The sequence below is a fragment of the Artemia franciscana genome, chromosome 21 (genome assembly GCF_032884065.1).
Source record: "Artemia franciscana chromosome 21, ASM3288406v1, whole genome shotgun sequence".
Taxonomy (NCBI): Eukaryota; Metazoa; Arthropoda; class Branchiopoda; order Anostraca; family Artemiidae; genus Artemia; species Artemia franciscana.
This window is the reverse complement of record NC_088883.1, coordinates 2,934,403-2,955,863: the sequence shown is the minus strand read 5'-3', so window position 1 is coordinate 2,955,863 and position 21,461 is coordinate 2,934,403. Positions and strand designations below refer to the sequence as shown.

The following is a 21,461-nucleotide window of genomic DNA, read 5'->3' as shown; positions in this document are numbered from 1 at the left end:
TTCCTGGCTGAAGGGCCTTGAGACAGAGATCAGCACCGCCGGTTCGGACCTAAAGGGTCTAGTGCTGCATCCTTTACCAACAAGATTGAACCCTACTGATGCACAGTAGCACGATTGCACTGAACTCAATTTTACTGTGTGACCTCTGCACATATTTTTACATCATTCTCTCTCATCAACACTGACGCCACTCATTCTCTATAGTAAATTTTTTCCAGTTAAAAAAAAAGGGCCCAAAAAGGAGCAGTCACATTGCCTGGTCTTTATAATATCTGTCTTATCAATGCACAAGATCTTTGAACATCCTAATTGATTTTATTATAAATGAATCTGCCTTTGGTATGCTATGGTGATTTTGAATAGCCAGACCCTCCAGCATTCCTCATATTTTTGACATTCCTCAAACAAAATACCAGAAAATTGGATTACAATTCAAATTGTAATTTTTGACATTCCTCAAACAAAATACCAGAAAATTGGATTACAATTCAAATCCTTTAAAATCGAAGATCACCTTTTAATTGGAAAATGAACAATACAGTTCCATTTGTACATTTTGGGAATAGCTGTTCATTTAGTTGAGCACCTTATCTATTTTGGCCTCCCCATGGGTACCACTATTACCACACTTGTAAGGTTAACATCTTTGACATCATTTATTTTTATTAGCTTAAACATCAAAATTTAACAGTTTACTCTTCTTTTGTTTCATACAAAATGGTTTAACCAGATGGTTCTTAGTACCACTGCTCTTCCTCACATATTGCACACCACTAACACTTACAAATTGTTACTAAATTCAAAGTAGCAAACCTAATAATCTTAGTTGTCAGACACGCTGTGAAACATAATTACGAAGTTGAATTTTGTCAAAATGAATGAGGTTAAAACAGGGATTTGTTTCATTCACCTCTGTATTTTTTTGATGTTGTTGCTTGTCATTTGTTCTTTTTTTTTTCATTATACTACATCTTGTTCTTTTTTTCAGAGGTGTTTGTATATAAGTAATGACGTATTTGTTGATGATAGTTGGGGACTTGGATATTCTTTTCACTCTCCTAACAAAAACAACCAGGACAACTAACTTTTTTTTTTAGATTTTGATCTGTTAAATAAAAAAATTAATAGTCAAACATAATTTGCAACTTAAATAATTATTCAATCTAATATCAAAGAATTAGAGAAAGTAATGATAGAAACTTTTTGAATTGTTACCGTCTTCCCTTTTCTCCTAGAACACTTTGGGTGCGTGTAGCCAAAATAATGATTTCAATTCTAGCTGGGGCTTGACGGACTTCCACACCAGAGTACCCATCTTCTGCTAATTCTTTCATAAGAAATGTGTTTAGTTCAGCTTTGAAAACTCCACTTTGCACAAACTGTAAAAAAGCAAACCAATAAAATACAAATTCAATAAAATAAAACCATTCAAATTTTGACATATTGTATAATGAACAAGAGCTAAGAGCTTATATGGCACTTGTGACGAGGCAAGAAGAGCTAAGAGCCAAGAGCTCATATGGTATGAGCTCTAACAAAATTCTAAGAATCAATAGATTGATTTAAAAAGAAAATCAAAGGCTTAATGCCGGTCAGGATTTAAAATAAGAGCTCTGAGTCACGATGTCCTTCTAAATATCAAAATTCATTAAGATCCGATCACCCACTCGTAAGTTATGAACACCTAATTTTTCCTCTCCCTTTAGCCCCCCAGATGGTCGAATCTGGGAAAACGACTTTATCAAGTCAATTTGTGCAGCTCCCTGACACGCCTTCCAATTTTCATCGTCCTAGCACGTCTAGAAGCACCAAACTCGCCAAATCACTGAACCCCTCCCCCAAAAAGAGCGAATCCTGTACGGTTACGTCAATCACGTACCATGGACATCTGCATATTCTATCCACCAAGCTTCATCCCGATTCCTCCACTCCAAGTGTTTTCCCAGATTTCCCCCCTCCAACTCCCCCAAAGTCAAAAGATCTGGTCAGGATTTGAAATAAGAGCTCTGAGACATGAATTCCTTCTAAATATTAAGTTTCATTAAGATCCGATCGCCTATTCGTAAGATAAAAATACCCAAATTTTCATGTTTTCTAAGAATTCCGGTTTCCCCCTCCAACTCCGCCCACTGTCACAGGATCTGGTCGGAATTTATAATTAGAGCTTTAAAGCACAAGATCCTTCTAAATATCAAATTTCATTAAGATCTGGTCACCCTTTCGTAAGTTACAAATACCTCAATTTTCAAAATTACCCCCCCCCCCCAACTCCACCAAAGAGAGCAGATCCGGTCTGATTATGCCAGTCACGTATATTAGACAGGTTTTTATTCTTCCCATCCAGTTTCATCCAGATCTCATCGCTTTAAGTATTTTCTAAGATTTCCGGTCCCCCCCCCCAATTACGGTGGATCCGGTTGAGATTTAAAATAAAAGATCTGAGTTACGAGGTCCTTCTAAAAATGAAATTTCATGAAGATCCGATCACTCCTTCGTAAGTTAAAAATACGTAATTTTTTCTAATTTTTCAGAATTAACCCCCCCCCCTCCCCAATAGAGCGGATCCGTTCCAATTATGTAAATCACGTATCTAAGACTTCGGCTTATTTTTCCCACCAAGTTTCATCCCGATCCCTCCAATCTAAGCATTTTCCATGATTTTAGGTTCCCCCACCTCAAACTCCCCCCAATGTAACCAGATCCAGTCGGGATTTGAAATAAGAGCTTTGAGACACGATATCCTTCTAAATATCAAATTTCATTGAGATCCGATCACCCGTTCGTAAGTTAAAAATACCTCATTTTTTCTAATTTTTCAGAATTGCAAAATAAATTGAAAATAGGCAAAAATATGGAAAAATCTTCCTATTTCAAAAGCAATTCCATATCATTCTATAAAAAATAGATATGGCTGGTGATTGCCAAAATAAAAAACTATCAGACGCAATAATACAAGCATTTTCTCTTTTTGGTGCAAGTTAAGCTGTAAACCCCCTTATGGCATTTTCCTGGCATAACTTTGTTGACTTTATTGCTGTTAGAAAAAATTTGAACTTTATTTAACTTTTACACGAAAGTCTGCAAAGCTCAGCCAAAAGCAGAAGACTTGTGAAACATTTCACATAAACCACTCACAAATAATTGTCTACAAATACAATATTGTATACTTGTTCAATTTGCTTAGTAAAAGAATAAGGGTTACACCAAAATAATATCTTCATATAAGCCTTACTTATTAAAAGGGCAAAAATGCTTATGAAGATGATTTTTTCAGCTCCATGCCTGGTTAATCAGTTACTTGCGATAGAAAATTGCATTAAAGTCAAAAAGGTGAAATTCCAGTGTGAGCAGGACAAACATTATTGGTGTGTAATTTCATAAAAAACAAGAGCTAAGAGCTCAAATGGCACTTGTGACGAGGCGAGAAGAGCTAAGAGCCAAGAGATCATATGGTATGAGCTCTAGCAAAATTCCATGAATCAATAGATTGATTTAAAAAGGAAAATAAGAGGCTTAATGCCGGTCAAGATTTAAAATAAGAGCTCTGAGTCACAAAGTCCTTCTAAATATCAAAATTCATTAAGATCCGATCACCCACTCGTAAGTTATAAATACCCAATTTTTTCTAATTTTTCCTCTCCCTTTTGCCCCCCAGATGGTCGAATCTGGGAAATCGACTTTATCAAGACAAATTGTGCAGCTCCCTGTTACGCCTACCAATTTTCATCGTCTTAGCACGTCCAGAAGCACCAAACTCGCCAAATCACTGAACCCCTCCCCTCAACTCCCCCAAAGAGAGCAAATCCAGTATGGTTCAGTCAATCACGTATCAAGGACATTTGTTTATTCTATCCACCAAGCTTCATCCCGATTCCTACACTCCAAGTGTTTTTCCAAGATTTCCAACTCCAACTCCCCCCAATGTCAAAAGATCTGGTCGGGATTTGAAATAAGAGCTCTGAGACATGAATTCCTTCTAAATATCAAATTTCATTACCATCCGATCACCTGTTCGTAAAATAAAAATACCCCAATTTTCACGTTTTCCAAGAATTCTGGTTTCCCCCTCCAACTCCCCCGAATGTCACAGGATCTGGTCGGAATTTAAAATTAGAGCTTTAAAGCGCAAGATCCTTCTAAATATCAAATTTGATTAAGATCTGGTCACCCTTTCGTAAGTTACTAATGCCTCAATTTTCGAAATTCCCCCCCCCCCAACTCCACCAAAGAGAGCAGATCCGGTCCAGTTATGTCAGTCACGTATCTTAGACAGGTTTTGATTCTTCCCATCCAGTTTCATCCTGCTCTCACCTCTTAAGTATTTTCTAAGATTTCTGGTTCCCCTCAACTGCCCCCCCTCCAATTACGCTGGATCCGGTTGAGATTTAAAATAAGCGATCTGAGTTACGAGATCCTTCTAAATATGAAGTTTCATGAAGATCCGATCACTCCTTCGTAAGCTAAAAATACGTCATTTTTTCTTATTTTTCAGAATTACCCCTCCCCCGCAATTGAGCGGATCCGTTCCAATTATGTAAATCACGTATGCAAGAATTCTGCTTATTTTTCCAAATAAGTTTCATCCCAATCCCTCCAATCTAAGCGTTTCCCATCATTTTAGGTTTCCCCACCCCAAACTTCCCCCAATGTCACCAGATCTGGTCAGGATTTAAAATAAGAGCTTTGAGACACGACATCCTTCTAGATATCAAATTTCATGGAGATCCAATCACCCGTTCGTAAGTTAAAAATACCTCCTTTTTTCTAATTTTTCAGAATTAACCCCCCCCCCCAACTACCCCAAAGAGAGCGGATCCGTTCTGGTTATGTCAATCAAGTATCTAGGACTCGTGTTTTTTTCCACCAAGTTTCATCCCGATCCCTCCACTCTAAGTGTTTTCCAAGTTTTAGGTTCCCCCCCCCCCAATGTCACCAGATCCGGTCGGGTTTAAAATAAGAGCTCTGAGCCACGATATCCTTCTAAATACCAAATTTCATTTAGATCCGATCACCCGTTCGTAAGTTAAAAATACCTCATTTTTTTTTATTTTTCAAAAATACCCCCCCCCCCCAAATACTCCAAAGAGAGCGGATCCGTTCTCCAAGTTTTAGGTTTCCCCCTCCCAACTCCCCACCCCCATCACCAGATTCGGTCGGGATTTAAAATAAGAGGTCTAAGACACGATATCCTTCTAAACATCAAATTTCATTGAGATCGGATCACCCGTTCGTAAGTTGAAAATACCTCATTTTTCTAATTTTTAAGAATTGCTCCCCCCCTCAACTACCCCAAAGAGAGCGAATCAGTTCCGATTATGTCAATCATGTATCTGGGACTTGCGCTTATTTTTCCCATCAATTTTCATCCCGATCCCTCCACTCTAAGTGTTTTCCAAGATTTTAGGTTTCCCCCCCTCCAACTCCCCCCAATGTCATCAGACCCGGTCGGGATTTAAAATAAGAGCTCTGAGATAAAATATCATTCCAAACATCAAATTTCATTAAGATTCAATCACCCGCTCATAACTTAAAAATACTTCATTTTTTCTATTTTTTCCGAATTAACCGGCCCCCACTCCCCCCCCCAGATGGTCAAATCGAGAAAACGACTATTTCTAATTTAATCTGGTCCGGTCCCTGATACGCTTGCCAAATTTCATCGTTCTAGCTTACCTGGAAGTGCCTAAAGTAGCAAAACCGGGACTTTAGGTTTCCCCCCTCCAACTCCCCCCAATGTCATCAGATCCGGCCGGGATTTAAAATAAGAGCTCTGAGAAACAATATCATTCCAAACATCAAATTTCATTAAGATCCAATCACCCGCTCATAACTTAAAAATACTTCATTTTTTCTATTTTTTGCGAATTAACCGGGCCCCCACTCCGCCCCCAGATGGTCAAATCGGGAAAACGACTATTTCTAATTTAATCTGGTCCGGTCCCTGATACGCTTGCCAAGTTTCATCGTCCTAGCTTATCTGGAAGTGCTTAAAGTAGCAAAACCGGGACCAACAGACAGACCGACAGAATTGGCGATTGCTATATGTCACTTGGTTAATACCAAGTGCCATAAAAACTTTATTAACTTTATCAATGACATGAGAGCCCTGCATTAATAAGGTGTAGCTCATGCATTTTGATAAGTTTGTAATAATTGACATTTTTTTTAGTGTTGATGATATTTTAATTATTATGTTTTTTTTTACTACAGGATACCATGTTTGAGTGGTTGTTTGTGTTCTTTTTGATTTTTATAGTTGTGCTTGAGACAGTTCATTCCCATCCCCTAATTGTTCCAGATATTGTCCTAAGCTATCTACACAACTAAAATTACAAGTGATGAAACTCTTACTTTATAATATACAGCAAGTCTCAATCACATAAACATCTTTCATATGATTTTCATCCATGTTTTTAAATCATTCTTTTAGACCAAAATTCCATTTGAAATAAACAAACACAGCCATCAGACTGAAACAATCTGGTCTTTATTGAACAGATTTGCAATATATATTTACAAACAATGTGTTTTTGTGGGACAGCAAGTTGTTTTTTTACAGACTTGTCTAGCATAACAATTCTGAATTGGCTGCATCCCACTCTGTCTTCCATTGTTACATCTGTCAATCATGATATATTCCAAATGTGAAGGCATTGGTGGAAGGAATTATTACTGTTCAGTCAGCAAATTCCAATAGAAAGTTATTCTAGGTGAGTGAAGGGTTTTAGGTAAAATTCAAGACAAGCTACTTTTTGCTGTCATGGAATGTAGTTAGGTTAGGAAGTTGGAACTTTCAGAGACAGATCTACTGACTAAAGTATGTCTTGAGAAGGTACTTAGAAGTACCTACATCCAGAGGGCACTGAGCTTTAATGACCTTAAAAAATCTTTTTGTAAAATGGATCTTCTATTTAAATTATGTAGAAAAAAGGATTTTCTGCTTCAGAACTTTGCCCAACTCCAAGAGGTTTCAAAAATCTGCAAATACATTTCCTAAATTTAGAAAAAAACAACAACATTGATATGGCTGAGAATTCTACTCAAATAATACAATGGCATTAGAACCTTGCTGAAAATTGTCAACCCATTAGCATGACATTAGCAGTTGTTAAGGTTCTTGAAAGCATAATATGTGTTACACGGTTCACAACATAGCTTTTGTTCAGGAAGATCTGTTGACACCAATCTCCTTGAATCATATGATCAAATCACCAAGTTGCTTCATATTGGGGCACCTGCTCACATGATTCTGCTTGACTTTTCTGAAGCTTTTGACAAAGTATGTCATAAGCAACTTGCAATTAAATTAAGTACAGTCAAGCTTGAAAAGAAATCTTAGCTCTGGAATGCAACTGGCTAGATAGTTGTACATACCGAGTAACACCTGTAGCTGTTCGTGTGATTCTGGTGCTGGCATGTTGGTAATCGCCTTTGTTTTCTGTGGGTCTGCTTTGATTCCTTCGGTGGTGGGTAAGTACTCAAAGTAGGGGGTACTTTCTGCATCAATAATGCACTTTTCTTGGTTGAACCTGACCCCTTTTTCTCTGACTCGCTACAAGACTATTCTCAGCTTAGCATCATGGTCTTCTTCATCCTTTGTAATTCCAGCGATGTCATCAATGATAAGACCTATATCCAAGCCTTCAAAAACTTCCTCCATTTTTCTTTGGAACTCGCCCTGTCCTGACTTTATTCCGAATGGGTATCGTTTCCATCTGTACCTGCCAAAGGATGTACTGAATGTGGTTATGACTGATGACTCATCACCTAGTTCCATGGACCAATATCCATTTCTGGCATCTAACTTGAAGAACCTGTTGGTTCCTGAACATTTGGATGCTACATTGTCAAACGATGGTATTGGGTAGTGAGGTCGTTGTACCCACTTATTAAGATCAACAGGGTCTAAGCATATTCTGAGGGATCCATTTGGCTTCTCGTCTACTACTATTGAGTTTGCCCATTCAGTGGGCCTTGATGCTTTCTCAATAATGCCCCTCGACTCAAGGCGGTCCAATTCCTCCTTGAGTTTTCTTGAAGGGCAAAGGGGGCCCTTTTTGGGGTTGTACTGTAGGCACTGCACCTTCTTTCAGGTGGATCTTGCACTTCCCTGGAAGTTTTCCTACTCCTTCAAAAACGTCTTTGTATTCGTCTTGTATTTTGGCTGTTTCATTTCTCATCATGGGAGCTGGGCTATCATGGGTGAAGTTGAGAATGAATTTGATCACTTTCATGTCTTGACTTGTCTTCCTGCTCTGGATAGGCTTGCGATCAGTATTCACCACATAGAATGGATGTTTCTGCTTCTCATGATTTTTGTAGCTGATTCTGAGCTGTATGATGCCCATGACTTCCAGTTTCTCTCCTGTGTAGCTTGTAAGTGCATCTCTGGTCGGTTGAAGTTGTGGGACCATACCCCTGTAATCAATGGTTGGGAGCACATTTGCTTCAGTTCTGGTGTCAATCTTAAAGACCAAGTTAAGGTTCTGGTCCACAACTCTGATAATGGCATTGGGTCCATCCAGATGTTGTGTTTGAAGACTGTTCACAGTGTCTATCATAAATTCGCTTGCAGTGGCTTCTGCCTCTTGTTGGCTGATCTCATTTATCACTTTGCTTTTGCACACTTTGGCAAAGTGGTTCAATTTGTTGCACTTTGAACAAATTTTTCCCCTGGCTGGGCATTTCTCATTTCTTGAGTAGTTTGGTGCTCCACAGAAGTAGTAATCTTGGTTGTTTTGATTTCGCTTCAGAGTGTCTATTTCTTGTTTCATCACTAGTGATGGATGTTGTTTGGCTGCTGATATCTATGCTTAGGTTTCCTGCACTGATTCAATGGCACAGCAAATGTCTATGGCTCTGGCAAGAGCCAATGCTCTGCCCTCACTCAACAATTTTTCTTGGGTTCTGCTATTTTTTACTCCGAAAACCAGTCTATCTCGAATCATGTCGTCACTGCTGCTGCCAAATTCACAATCTTTCGCGATCAATTTGAGTTCAGTCACATATTATTCAACGTTTTCATTTCCTTGGTCTCGCTTATGGAAGGTAAATCTTGTGACTATTGGGTTTGAAATGGGTTCAACATGGGCTCTAAATTTATCAAGGCAGATGCTTCTCTTGTTTGTCTCTTCTGCTGTTAGTACCCATGTACTGAAGATTAGGGTGGAGCTTGCTTTTCAAAATTAAAAATATCACCTTCTTACCCCTTAATTTTGTTCAGCTAAATAAAATAATACACCATGCAAAATTTCATCCTTATATTTGAATATTTAGGGGTAGCTCAATGACATTTTGAATACCAAAATACAATCGTTTCACATATTGTTTAAAAACACAATTTATGTTTATCTTCCAATGTAAGCAATAATTATTAGCCTAGTTCAGTCTTACTTATTTAACTGAAGAAATTCAAACTAGTTTAATATTCTTTGCAATAGCATACATGTTATTTAAATTAGGAAAAATAATTAACATTTTTTACATTTTATTAGTCTATATACTGTTTTTAAAAAAGCTCTTATCATCAGAATTCTGGTACGTGTTGCATACTTTTCATTTTATTAAATTACATATTTTGATGTGCCATTGTCATTGACATGCTGTTTACAAATATGATTGTTCTATCACAGATGCCAAATGATGCAATGACGTCATCAACCAGGTCTCAGACGGGATTATATCTTCTTGGTAGCACTGTGACTGAACTAAATGGAAGTAAATTACCATCCATACATATGGCACTTGGTCTATTTCTACATAACCACCTGGAAAAGGGTGAAACAGTTAGACAATCTTCAACTTCAACTGTCAAGGAAATAGCTACATTTTGGCATAAAGCCAGAATTCCAACTAGAGATGTGCAGAATTGTCGAACTAAACTAGAGAAGTTATTTGAAGAATTGCGCTTATTGAAAAAGAACAAAGGTAGTCAGTTACACAGCAATCAAGAGAAGCAGAGTTTCTCTGTAAGCTGGACAACCTTTTTGACATTGCTCGCACAAATGCTATGAACATAATGAAAATACCAGAAAATAAAGTTTTTATTGGCTCAAAGAGAAAAAGGTGGAAAGGGAGCAATGGTTGGTAGGGATGAAAAATTAGCCGGAAAGGAGAAACAAGTTGTAAAAAGGCTAGAAAAGACATTAGTGAGACAACAGACAAGTGAAGAAAGAGAAAAGGGGCAAAATGACAGCAAAATGAAGGAGATGATATTGTCATCTAGCAGTGATGAAGAAGATACAGACAATGGTGATGATGATACCGTGAGCTGCAAGGCAGGACCAACACAAGAAAAAATACAGAGAGGTAGAAAAGCAGTTATACCTCCAGAACTCGCAACAACATTAGACAGAATCAAAATGTCTGACCGTAAAGCAATGTTCATCATTAGTGAAACTGCCAAAAGTTTGGGGCATAATATCACAGATTTTACTCTTAATTGTGACTCAATTCATCGATTAAGAATGAAACACCAGTCCGTACAGTCAGCCGCCTTGAAAGCCAAGTTTCAAGATAACATACCACTAGTAATTCACTGGAATGGCAAGCTCATTGCTTACTTAACAAGCAAGGAGCAAGTTGAGCAACCCATCATAGTTTCAGGAAAAGGTGTCTTCCAGTTATTGACGGTTGCAAAACTGACCAGTGGTACAGGTGAAGCCCAAGCACCAGCTGTATACTCTGCAATAGAAGACTGGTGCATCACAGAAAACATCCGTGCAATGTGCTTTGACACAACCAGCTCCAACACTGGCCGACTGGCTGGAACTTGTGTTCTATTGGAACAGAAGATTGGTAAGGAGCGTTTGTCCCTTGCATGCAGGCATCACGTCATGGAGCTGTTCATTGGTGCTGCATTTGAAGTTTGTCTTGGATCAACATCTGCTCCTCAAGTTCAAATATTCACTGGTTTTCAACCATACTGGATGTTTGTTTAACAATCCAGGTTTGAAACAGGAATGTCAAGCAATGCTGTATCTATGTCAGTTCAAGATATCAAGGACAGTACCACTGAGTTTGCTACGGGTTACCTTGGAGAGTCAACCAAGGAATGATAATGAAGAATTTTTGGAGCTAGTTATAATCTTTCTGGGCTCGGTTCCTGAGAGAGGAATTCAATTCATGGCACCTGGGGCTACACACCATGCACGGTGGGTGGCAAAGGTCATCTACAGTCTGAAAATCTGTATGTTCAGAGAGCAGTTTCGCTTGAGAAAGAAAGAAGGGGTTGCAAGATGTGTGTATCTTTGCAGCACGTGTTTATCTAAGAGCGTGGATGACAGCTCTGAAACCAGCTAGTGTACCATATCATGATTATCAATTATTATTATTACTGTTAGACTATTCGGCAATCAATTCAGAAATTTCCAGAGTGACGTCCATGAAGATGGCCAACCATTTATGGTATCTATCTCCAGAAACAGTAGCTCTGGGGTTTTTTGATGATTCCATAGATTATGACACAAAGAAACAAATGGTGGAAGCAATAAAACTCGTTGAATAAGAACAGCCCGTGAATGAACATACAAAGAAAATATCTGTTGACTTAAAAACATTCAAAGGAAAGAAATCTGAAACATTTTTCTCAACAAAGTCCATGGCCCTGTTTCACACAATGGGTTTTCTGCATAATTTTCTTGACATAGACCCAGGCACGTGGGCAGAACAAGACGACTACATCCATGCAGCAGGGACAGTTTTGTCAAAAAGTGTTGTTAATGATCATGCCAAAAGGGTGATGGCTCTTGCTCAGAAGCTAATAGGAAACATTACCAAAGACGAAAGTCGGTTGTAGTTTCTACTACAAGTGGTCCAAACTCATCGAAAGTTATATCCTGACAGCAAAAAGGAAACACTGTCGACAATCGACATCTGACTTCTTCATTCTGCATCTAATTCATTGTGCAATATGCAATTCACTTAACTTAATTTGTAACTACTAACTATACTGACCAACTTAAACTATTTTTTCAGTGTTAATCAGCATTTCTACAGTATTACCCTCATTATTACTATTAAATTATTAGGCCTATAGTATTGATAAAAAGTTTGACAATCTTTATATTATTTGCATCACATTTTCGATATCACAACAGATAATTAATTAACATAGACGTGAAATTAAAGAAAATAGTATCATTATTATGATGTAAATAAAGTTGCAGACAATTACTTCTATAATACTGAATAATTTTATCTGCATTAATTAAATTGTTTTAAGTAAATGGACTTCTACATTAAATATGATCCGTTTTAAATAATGGTATCTGCATTGGAATCTTTTAGGCCATTGAGCTACCTTTAAATATTATTCAAAAAGGCTCATAGTTACCTAGTAGTGTTTTCACATGGAAATGAAAAATTGTCAGGGGTAAGACCTAAAAAAATAAAAATTTCACCATATAAGCACCACCCTACTGAAGATATCTCTCCCTTTTTCTCCCACCCATATCATCAAGTAAGAGCATTTGACAGCTTGAGATTTTCCTTCCAATGGTCCTGAGAACATTAGCTCACAGTGTTGTCTGAACCTTTTCCAGGCTGATCTGAGGTTGGGAGATGACCAATCAATGGATAGATGTGGTGTACTGTCCATGCTTACTATCCCACTTCTGACACCATGCAAAATCTTCAGTTGAATTTAATGGTATATTGAAACCCAAGCACCTATAACAAAAAGGCAAGCATAATCAAACTAAAAGGCAAGCATAAGCAAAGCAAGCATATAACATGACACTCCAATAAACACAGATGCAAACATGCATGCCAGGATTCTTCAAGAAGGTCTTGGGTGTCAGCCAATTCTTCCAACACAGGAGCACAGCAAAACAGGACTTGAAACTATGTTTTTCCAGATAAAACTTACCTCGTCCTCTGCAATTATTGGTTGCGTGTATAGGTTACCATCACAATCATTAATTGAAAAACTTGAGTCACTTCAGTTTTTGGGGACAACCATAACAAACATAGCTAAAGCCAATACCTCCATGTACATTTTTAGATACTTCAACTTCCCAGAAAAAAATGGCATTCAAATCAATCACCAAACCACAAGTTTACTGTCATTCTGAAAGACCATTACCTCACACAGCTTATGATGCAAAAAAAAAACATTCTAGATCTGGTTACAACATACAGCCCTGAAACTGTGAATCATATTAGTACTCTGCCCCCCACTTGGATAAAGTGACCGTGTCACTTTACTCACCAACCTGAGTTTAAATCATAGAAAATCTCACTACCATAGCCAAAAAGAAAATGAAAGGCTAGACAATCTGTCTTGTTGACTGGTCCTGTCTTCAAATGGGAGAGAACTGTGACAAGAAATTTGAATTGTTTAGACATATCATGATCTGCAGTGCCCAAATCTGTACAACAAAAAGACAATATCCACAGCCCCAAACCCTACCCATCTAGTCTGTAAATTAAAGCACCTGATAAACATAAAAAGCAGAAAGTGCAGAAGATAGAGAAAACTCTAAACTGAAGCCATGAGAAGGGATTACAACAGAGTATGAAATAAAGTTTGAGATGCAACAAGACAGGCAGAGAAAGAACATGAAAAAAAGATTGCATTGGAAGCAAAGTCAGCTCCTAAAAATTTTTGGAAGCACATAAATCCCAGACTTTCATTAAGAGAGATCCCAATTTCAATCAATAAAGATGGCTCAACAGCTATCCCCCCATCTGAAAAAAACAGTCTCAACTTCTTCTTTGGCTTTGTGTTTAAACCAGCAAAAGAAAACCAGGGCCCAAGACAAACAACAAGAGCAACAGGCCTCAAACTTACAAAAGAAGAATTGAGAAACCAGCTAAAAAAAAACAACTAAAAACAGATAAATCTAAAGGCCCAGGTGGTATTGAAGCAATTTGGCTAAAGGATTGTTCTGAGTACCTTGTTGAACCTCTCCTAAAAATCTTCCAGTGCTCTGTTGACAAAAGGAAGCTGCCACGCTGGTAGTTAGAAGCAACCGTTGTTCCAATTTACAAAAAAGGAGAAAAATCAAAGGCAGAAAACTACTGACCAGTGTGTCTTACTTCACTGGTATGGAAACTTATGGAAAGATGCCTAAGAGACAGAATACTCTCTCATACTCTACAAAAGGACCTCATAAACCCTAATCAATATGGATTCCTTACCAACAGAAGCTGTACTACTCAGCTGCTAGAAACTCTATACAACTGGACAAAAGGCATTGAAAAGGTCGTGGAATTCCAGCAGTCCTCTTCAACATTAAAAAAGCCTCTGGGAATGTCCCACATACTGACGTTATCTAGAAGCTTCAAGACTTCAACCTCCCCAAACAAATATTAACATGGATTGAATCATTTCTCAGAAATAGAGTCCAAAAAGTCAGAGTAGGTGATACCCTCTCAGAATATTCTAATGTGACCAGTGGAGTAATTCAGGGAAGTGACCTTGGACCACTTCTCTTCATTCGTTTCATAAACAGTATAAGTACTGGTATTGCAAGCACGACAAAAATATATGCAGATGATACCGAGCTGTAAAGAAAAGTAACAGGCTATACAGACATCTCATTACTGCAGGAAGATATCAACAAGCTAACAAAAAAATTCCAAGATCTTGGTTTGAATTTTAACCCTATCAAATCAAAGTCCCATGTATAGGAAAGAAGAAAGATTTTCCAGAACCAAAGCATACAATGGTAGACAAAACAGGATCAACAATACTTTGAGCTTGTAGACTCTGAACGAGATCTTGACATTGTAATAGTTGCCAAAGCTACTCAATTAGTTGGTTTAATTAAACAAAGCTTCAAACATCTTGATAACCACACTTTCACCAAACTCTACAAAGGACTTGTCAGACCAACCATTGAGCATGGAAATATCATCTAGGGCCCCAACTATAAAAGACTCTGCTGAACTTGAGAAAGTACAAAGAAAAGCAACAAAGCTTCTCCCAGGACTCAAAAGATTTGAGCTATAAAGACAGAATATGCCTACTGGAGCTACCCTCTCTAAAATAAAGGCATCAATGTAGAGATTAGATGCAAATTTACAAGGCAAAGAACAACCTGGAGAAAATTAGCTTTGAAAATTTACTTTCAGCCAACTAAAGTTAAAACTACAAGAGGTCATCCATATAAGGTTTTCAAACCAGTGACTCAGAACAGAGCAAATTTTTGGAGCATCAGAGCAATTGACAATTGGAACTCCCTCCCTGAAACAGTTTTGAAAGCCAAGACCCTAAATTGCTTCAAAAATGGACTTGATCAATACTGGAGAGAAAATTTATATTCACATGACTGCTAGACCAAGACTTTGAACTTCAATAAAAAAAAAACAGGAAGCTAACCATGCATCTCGAGTGTCTGACAGGGAAGTTTTCCCTACAGACACTGGATCCTGTAAGTAAGTCCTAAAGATGATGAGCTTCCATGTTTATTTTAACAAATTTATCAAAGCCAAATCTCCCAACACTTGTTTACAAGAAAAACAGAGGGAATGTCATTTTAGCCTACAAGGTATTAAGGGCTAATACTCTCCTGGTATTATTCCCTACTGTTGGTACTAATCAAGAACTAGAGGTCACACCTGAAACTTATCAAGCAGCAGTCTACTATATCTTGAGTCTGCACTCAATTCTTTTCATTGTGCTTTGTCAACAGTTGGAACAAACTATCAAATGAAACTGTTACTGCTGAATCCATTCATGTTTTCAAATGAAGGATAGATGCTGAATGGTCCTCTAGAGAGTGTAAACTCAATTGAGATGCTATTGAACATGGAGCAGCACCTGGTCACTAACGAACTTTGATACAACTCACGTCATCATTAGGGAGCTTTACAAGGAGAAATCCTTAGGTTGCTCCTAGCTGTAATTTAAGGTAGTATTTATTAACTCATTTCTAGTAATGGTCACTTATGTGTTACTGTATGACAAAAATATGTAAATATGACTATCTTTCCATCACTGAGTGATGAATTGGGTGAACAAAAGGTAAAATTACAGCAAATTGTATAACTGGCTTTTGTATAAAGTGAATATACCACTTGATGCCTTTTTTATGTTCTTTGTGAATATAATAATTGCTTCTACCTTAAATTGAGATTTAAGCACTTTTTCAGCTCTTAAAAATGACAAATTTTAAAAAAATTATCCCAGTTCATTAACTGACTTACCAATAAAGCAAACATACCACTGATGCCTTTTTTTATGTTCTTTATGAACATAATATTCACTTCTACTACAAATTCAAATTTAAGCACTTTTTAAGCTCTTAAAAATGACAAATTTTCAATTAAAGTAAAAGTTATTCATTGTTTCCAACAAAATAATACTATGTTTTCTCTGCACCATTTTTGACAAAATAATACTACATTTTCTCAGTGCTAAATTTTTTTATAATAAGGTTAGTTTAGGTTAGGTTAAAAAGTGCTTAAATTTAAGGTAGAAGCAATTATTGTAATCATAAAGAGCATAAAAAACGGCATCAAGTGGTATATACACTTTATACAAAGCCAGTTATACAATTTGCTATAATTGTACCAAACAAAACACTTGATGGCCTTTCTTCCTTGCTCTTTCTGTATATACTTTCAAAATGGAAAATAGGCCAACATTCATTTTACAGCAGGGTAAGGAAGCCATGAAATGACCTTCCATCTAAAACATTTCCAACAGATAATATAAACACATTCAAAAACAAAACTAGCAGAAACACATTTTCACAGTAAATCATGCGTCAGTATTTGGTATTATGTTTAGTGTGACAAGCTTGAAAGCTTACTGTATTTGGTATTAATAAATAAATAAAATTTGATAGTAATTTTATTCAGAAATTGAATTTTAAGCTGTTTATGGACTTTAAAGAGGACAAATTTTCTCTGGTATAATTCTAGATAAGCTACTTTTGGCTAGCTAATCTATTATAAATAACACATCCTGATTTACAGACTAAAATGTATGAAAAGTGGTATAAAGTAACCCCATTTATGGTAAAGTTTATTTCTGATGCAAATGAGAGGTAAGTTTAAACTTAACCCCCATACAAAATAATATGCAAATATATTTGTACCCTGAGTTGGTCTACTTTTTCAGATGTGTATAGATAGTGCCACCATCCCCAAATTGTTTTGTACCAGAGTTGTTACAAACATCCTGAAGAAAAGAAAAAACACAAATGAGTGTGGAGGCTACAGGCTGATTACTGTCTTGAGTACATTGAGCAAGGTGCTAGAAAAATTGGTCCTTTTTGAAGTTATATTGAAGTATGTGATAGACTACAGGCAGTTTGGGTTTGGAAAGCATCTCAGCTGTGCTTTTGGCCATAGACATCTGAAGCACATTCTTGCCAAGGCTGATTCACTTGAGTTATCTGTACATATATGTAGTGTTGACATTTCTGCTGCATTTGATTCAGTAATCCAATCTGCTTTGTTCCAAACCTTGCTGGATGCTAGTGTAAATGCCCATATAGTAGCTATGTTATCATTTTGGTACTCTAATAATTATATAAGAGTGAAACTTGGGCTTGAAAAACTCAGTGAGCCAGTTAAACTAAAGAGAGGACTTTGACAAGGTTCCATCTTAAGTCCAATATTATTTAACATGTTGACTTCTAAGGTTACAAAACAAATTTCTGGCAGACTAAGATTTGATACTTGTGATTTGAGTTTAATAAGATATGCTGATTATTTACTTATGTTGAGTTTGTCATTGAGTGTACTGCAGGATAACTTAGACAAGCTTGTATCTGGTTTTGTTTACAAGTTAATGGCCAGAAAACTGAATTTCTGGTTTTCAGCTCTGCAAAACAAGAGGCACCAGCACCAACTGTATCCATAGATAGTGGTATTATCACATTGTCTTCTTGGCTCAAATATTTAGGCCTTCTGTACAGCCAAGATAAGAAAACTACAAGAACTCTTTGCCTTGATACCCTTGAGTCTAACCTGCAAGTGAGCTATGCTAAACTAGCCCCACTGAAGTATTCTTACAATCAACAAATTTTGGCAGGGATGTACAGAGCAGTGGCATTACCACATGTCCTTTAACTTTTCCCTGCTTTGGGAATGGTTCACAGAAACAGAGAGACTAAAAGTTAGGTCTGCATTTTGTAGATATTTGAAGTTATTTATATACATACTGCTATTTGAGAGAAACTCATTTCATTTGAATAAGTATCAAATTCCAGATCCCCATGAAGCTGTGCAAGAACAGGAAACTAATGCTAGAAAAGGTTCCCTTGAGCACCTTTATGATTTCCTGCTGTTGCATGTCATATACAAGCTATGAATGTATATAGTGAATGTAATCTAATTGTTTAATTTTGAAGTATTGTTTGTCACCTTCTTTCTTTTTTTTTATACTTTACCATGTTGTTGTTCTGATGGTGGGCTAAAATACACTATCTATCTATATATAGGGGTGGGTGTAAAATTCATTTGCAGCAAGTGATTATCATATTTAGAAAGAGCATAAAAAGGCAAGTAGTGAGAGGCGATGTATACTTTGTTCATAAATAGAAAAAGAACACCAAAATATTCACTGGTTGCCAAGCTACTAGGTCAACCCTCTTTGGATTTCTAAGCCTTAGAAATTGGCCTAGACAGGTCTATGCCCCTTGGAATTTTGACAAAAAAATATTGTGCCTTAATTTACAGTTCCTTTTTGTATGATTTTGATTATGCAATTCCTTTTAATTTAGTAAAATTTTAAACCATAAGGCAGAATTAAACAAGATGTGTCTCAAGACTTACCTGACAGGTTCAAAGAATAAGTGTGAACATAGCTTAGTTCCTTCAATAGTAAAGACCACTAGCTGAAGACCCACAATTAAAAAGTATGGAGAAATAGTTCCTTTTATTGATAGGTTTATTACCTTTCGTTTCTTGGAAATCTGCGTTGCTTGTGGATTCATCTTTGGAAATTATATTTTTCTGTAACTTAAATTATTGTTGCTGCAGTATTTTGAATTTTACTTGTACAGTGTTGTTAAACAGGAGTTGCGTTCGATTTACAACACTAAGTTGACTGACAAGTCTACTTTTTTTTGCTTTAGGGTTTTGTTTGTAAGAAAGTGAACTAAGAGAGTTTGGCCTTTCCAAATATTAAATAAAAAAACAAGTTTTTTCAACTGAAAGTAAGGAGCGACATTAAAACTTAAAATGAACAGAAATTATTCGATATATGAAAGGGGTTGTCCCCTCTTTAACGCCCCACTCCTTGCACAAAAGTTTGACTCTGTGTCACAGTTCTACTTTTTAAAACAATAAAAACTTTAGCATAAAGAGCGGGACGTTGAGAAAGGAACACCCCCTTTCATATACGGCTCTGTCTCCTGGGAAAAATACAAAATTATATATTTTTGTAGAAAGGAGCTTGAAATTTCTACTATACTTAAAAAGGCTGAATCTTATGGTTTGATTTTTGTTAAGATCTTATGACTCTTAGGGGGTGTTTCCTCCTATTTCCTAAAATAAGGTAAATCTTCTCAGGCTCGTAAATTTTGATGGGTGAAACTAAACTTGGTGATACTTATATATTCAAAATCAGCAGAAGAATACGATTCTTTTCATGTAATTTTTTTAGAGTTTCAGTTACTATTAAGTGGGTCACTCCTTACTCCAGTTTGTTACCACGGACTGTTTGATAAGCAAAGGTTTGGCTGAAAATTTCAAAGCTACCACAACCTGAGCCAAACAACGTATTAGGAAGAGACTAAGTTTAGGAAGGGGAGCTCGGAAACAGTCGAAATAATGAAGTAGGCCGAAATCATCTAGGCTAACAAGAATTATACGTTTTTGTGAAAATTTTATACCTTCTTGTTTCCTTTTACAAGAAGAAAAGTAAATTCCAGTATTTAAAATTCAGAAGCTGAGTGAGCACTTTTAACAAATAGCTCCATCACTCAATCTGAGAAATCGTAGATGATTCGTCAAGATTCAAGATTCAAGATTTTATTTAAACTTCTGTACAACACACACAATATATAAAAAAAAGGGTCAAGCCGGAGACACAAGGTCGATTGACAAAGACCCGGTATAACAATATAGCACACCTATTTGACAGAAAAAGAAACAAAAACAAATGCATAAAATAAATATAAATAAATCCACGACTCACCACTAGACGGGAACCCACCCACAAAACAACTGACACTCGGCAAATATCAATCCGAAAAACAAAACAAAAACAGTGTGCAAGCGAGGGTAACCGATGACCGGCAACTTATTTGAAAAAAAAAATGAGCCCACCTTATCAATATCAAACAAACAACTATTCACTTAAAGATTTTTTTTTATTACTGATTCTTGAATTTATTTATAAGGATAGAATGAAGTTGCTTTTTAATATGTGGGAGAGATTTACTGTAGTCAATATATGGTAGATAAAAATGCCATGAAACCATGATCGAGAAATATGGCGAGAACCGTGATCTCTCAGTGGTTAATTTTTAGGTGCTGCATTCTCCATTTATTATGGGTTTCATAAACATGGTCAGGTTGCTAAGGGAAGAAATTTCTCGTACGAAAGTACGAAGGCAGTTCTGAGCGGTTATATTTTACCTTGAATAAAAAAGAATGAAGAGTGAATAATTCTGAAACAGGCAAAATATTAGTTAATAAATATATAGTTTCAGTTTAAGATTTATTTGGATAGGAAGAAGGCGACGGTAAATATTTTTGCAAAATTCGAAAAGCCCGGTTTTGAAGAGTCTGTATCGGTTTTATATGATATTTGAAAGTTGCTAAATAAATTAGGGTACAATACGTAAGATGGGAATGCACCAAGGCAAAATAAATGAGTCGTAGAACTTCATAGGGGAAAAAATGCTGAAGCCTCCTCATTACACCAACTCCTTGGGCGATTTTAACGCGTGATCTATTACTATGTTCTTTATAAGATAGATTTTCATCAATAGTTATACCAAGATACCGGAGTGAAGTTACCCTTTGAATTCAAATATCTGTAGCCTGATCAATTATAGTTGAAATTCCTTTTGCTTTGTGTCCAAGTCTACTATAAATGATGAATTTCGTTTTGGCAGCATTCAATGACAAAAGATTAGCTTTTAGCCATACAATCAGCTGGGAAAACACGATTTACAGCTTTTCTTTGACATCATCTTCCGACTTCCCTGCAATTGTTGATCCGGTATCATCGGCGAAAAGGACATTCAGGCTGTTGGTTTCTGTTGCTGATGGAAGGTCATTTATGTATATTAGGAAGAGCAGTGGTCCCAGAATTGAACCCTGAGGAACACCAATATTGGGCAATAAGCATGGATCCGAAACTGTTTTATTGATAGTTGTTACTTGGGATCGACCTGTTAGGTAAGATGCGATAAAATTGTGCGCTGGTCCTCGTATCCCGCCATGGCTTAATTTAAACAACAATATTTCATGACAAATCGTGTCAAATGCCTTCTCAAGATCCCAAAAAATACTTGCCGGAATCATTTTTTTATCAAGACATTCGTGAATAA

General features: G+C 36.8%; 1 protein-coding gene across 1 annotated transcript in view; it reads right to left on the bottom strand.

Annotated features, from left to right (window-relative positions):
• Window positions 1-19,012, bottom strand: part of LOC136040604 (small ribosomal subunit protein uS3-like) — a 44,248-nt gene extending 25,236 nt beyond the window's left edge. The window contains exons 1-2 of the mRNA XM_065724861.1: window positions 18,855-19,012; window positions 1,216-1,379 (exon numbers count right to left, since the gene is read on the bottom strand). Of these exons, the coding sequence (XP_065580933.1) occupies window positions 1,216-1,379; window positions 18,855-18,893 (203 nt within the window). The 5' untranslated portion in view covers window positions 18,894-19,012. The remainder of the gene's footprint in view (window positions 1-1,215; window positions 1,380-18,854) is intronic.
• Window positions 19,013-21,461: the final 2,449 nt, after the last annotated feature.